The sequence below is a fragment of the Aegilops tauschii genome, chromosome 7 (genome assembly GCF_002575655.3).
Source record: "Aegilops tauschii subsp. strangulata cultivar AL8/78 chromosome 7, Aet v6.0, whole genome shotgun sequence".
In the NCBI taxonomy this organism is placed as follows: Eukaryota; Viridiplantae; Streptophyta; class Magnoliopsida; order Poales; family Poaceae; genus Aegilops; species Aegilops tauschii.
The window spans coordinates 96087133-96089341 of record NC_053041.3 but is presented as its reverse complement, the minus strand read 5'-3'; the positions used below and the strand labels follow the sequence as shown (position 1 = coordinate 96089341).

General features: G+C 47.8%; 1 protein-coding gene across 1 annotated transcript; it reads left to right on the top strand.

Annotated features, from left to right (window-relative positions):
• The first annotated feature begins 659 nt into the window (after window positions 1-659).
• Window positions 660-1705, top strand: LOC109769068 (protein STRICTOSIDINE SYNTHASE-LIKE 10-like). The gene is made up of 2 exons (XM_073503748.1): window positions 660-1179; window positions 1290-1705. Exons 1-2 carry the CDS (start codon window positions 660-662, stop codon window positions 1703-1705), a joined length of 936 nt encoding a protein of 311 aa, XP_073359849.1.
• Window positions 1706-2209: the final 504 nt, after the last annotated feature.

The window sequence follows — 2209 nt, the reverse complement described above, 5'->3', positions numbered from 1 at the left end:
TGTTCCTGCGTGTGAAGTAAAATATTCATGTGTGTTCAACAGTTGTTCAAGTAAATTCAAAAAATCGTTTCAGTAGATAAAGTGTTTCGCATGAGATAAATTTGTTCTACCATCTCTGAAAAAGAAGTGTTCATGCAAGTTTGAACAAAATATAAATGTGTGCCAAGCAAAACGTTCACACAAGTTTTAAAATATTATTCACATACGAAAAATGTTTTGTAGAAAACAAGAACTTAATATATACTATTCTACTACGCAGTCCACGAAACATTTTAGTTGTTTAGATGAGTGTTCACGACACTAGTTAAAATGTTTTGAAAACAAAAATGATAAACTTTGTGCTAAATTTTAACATTTTTCTTCAACATGGAACTTTGTGTTAAAAAAAATCCGTCAACGCAAAAAAAAAAGGAGGATAAAAACACGGACAAAAAGCAGCACAGCGAGTCGCAAGGACCAGGTTGAATCGGAATAACTCGAGGACACGGATAGGGACTTGTACTCTCGCCGTCGCCGAGGAGGACGGCCGACTCTTGCCGGGACTCGAACCCCTCCGTCCTAATATAAGAACAGAGGCACCCCTGTTCTCTCCACCAAACAACCAATCCATCGACCAGAAGAAACACAAGCTCTCGAGACAGCTAGCGAAGCAAATCGACATGGCGAGCGGCACGAGGGGTGTCGCCGCGGCGACTATCTCGCTAGCCGTCCTGCTCCTAGTCTTTTGCTTCTCGCCCAGCACGGCCGCGGCCGCCGCCGTCCCCAGCATCGACGCCACGCGGACGCGCCACCTGCCGCTGCGACACGGACTGCTGCGCGGCCCGGAGAGCGTCGCCTTCGACGCCAAAGGCAACGGCCCGTACAGCGGCGTGTCCGACGGCCGCGTGCTGAAGTGGAACGGCGACGCGCTCGGATGGACGACGTACAGCTACAGCCCCGACTACAGCAGCGAGGCCTGCACGGCGTCTCTCCTTCGCCCGGAGACTGCCACCGAGGGCCACTGCGGCCGGCCGCTCGGTCTGCGGTTCCACCTCAAGTCCGGGTACCTCTACGTAGCCGACGCTTACAAGGGACTCATGCGGGTCGCGCCGGGCGGCGGGGAGGCCACTGTGCTTGTCACAGAGGTTGATGGCGTACCTCTCCGCTTCACCAATGGGGTGGACATCGACCAGGTAACCGGTGAGGTCTGCTTCATGGACAGCTCCAGGAACTACAATAGGTCGCAACATGAGATGTGACAAGAACTGGAGACTCAACGGGTCGGCTACTGAGGTATGACCCACGGACAGGAAAGGTCGCCGTGCTCCAGGCAGACATCACTTACCCCAATGGCCTCGCCATCAGTGCTGATCGAACACATTTAATCATCTCATCGACCGGGCCGTGTAAGCTGCTAAGATACTGGATCAAGGGCTCCAAGGCGTGCACGGTGGAGCTATTCGCCGACCTCCCTGGCTATCCAGACAACGTGAGGCCTGACAAGAGAGGAGGATACTGGGTGGCACTACACCGTGAGAAGGCTGAGCTCCCCTTTGGTGTCGATAGCCACCTACTTGCCTTGAGGATCGATGTCGAGGAAAAAATAATCGAGGAGATGAGAGGACCCAAGAGCGTGAGGCCGACCGAGGTTCTGGAGAGGAAAGGTGGCAGATTGTTCATGGGATCCGTCGAGCTTACTTATGTGGCAGTCGTCAAACGCACATAGATAGAGATCAATTCAATTAAGGATATGTAAATTAAGGCTTTTCATCGGACTTGCACTATTTTTTACTTCCATTATTATGTTATTGTTTTGTCGTATTTTCATTGTAAAGTCCTTTTTTATGTGGGGCTTTCTATTGGACAATGATCAATGTAGTTTTGACTATAATGATGTTTCAAACTATCTTTTATTAAGCATTATATGAAAGTACAGTTGTGAGTTGCAAAGAGCCAAAGACACAAAAGGCACTAGCATTGTTGTGAAATAAATTGTTCGCAAAAACTAAGACGGTCCAAAGAGGATTACAAGTTAATACTCACAAAAACGACAGCAATCCAATCTTACAAAAGGGAAAACATCTATTAAGAGAAATCAACTGCGGCAACAAAAATCAGCTAATTGCCTGCTAGATAAAATATACAAATGCATCAACATATTCATTCTCAATTTCATAAATTCAGTTCACAGCAAAACATATGTTGCACAAGAACATCACAGTTCTTCCAT

Bases quoted from the DNA above. Each gene is read 5' to 3' on its own strand.
- LOC109769068 (XM_073503748.1), top strand. From the start codon at position 660: ATGGCGAGCGGCACGAGGGGTGTCGCCGCGGCGACTATCTCGCTAGCC. The intron at 1,180-1,289 runs GTGAGGTCTGCT...ACCCACGGACAG, and splicing joins GGACATCGACCAGGTAACCG to GAAAGGTCGCCGTGCTCCAG.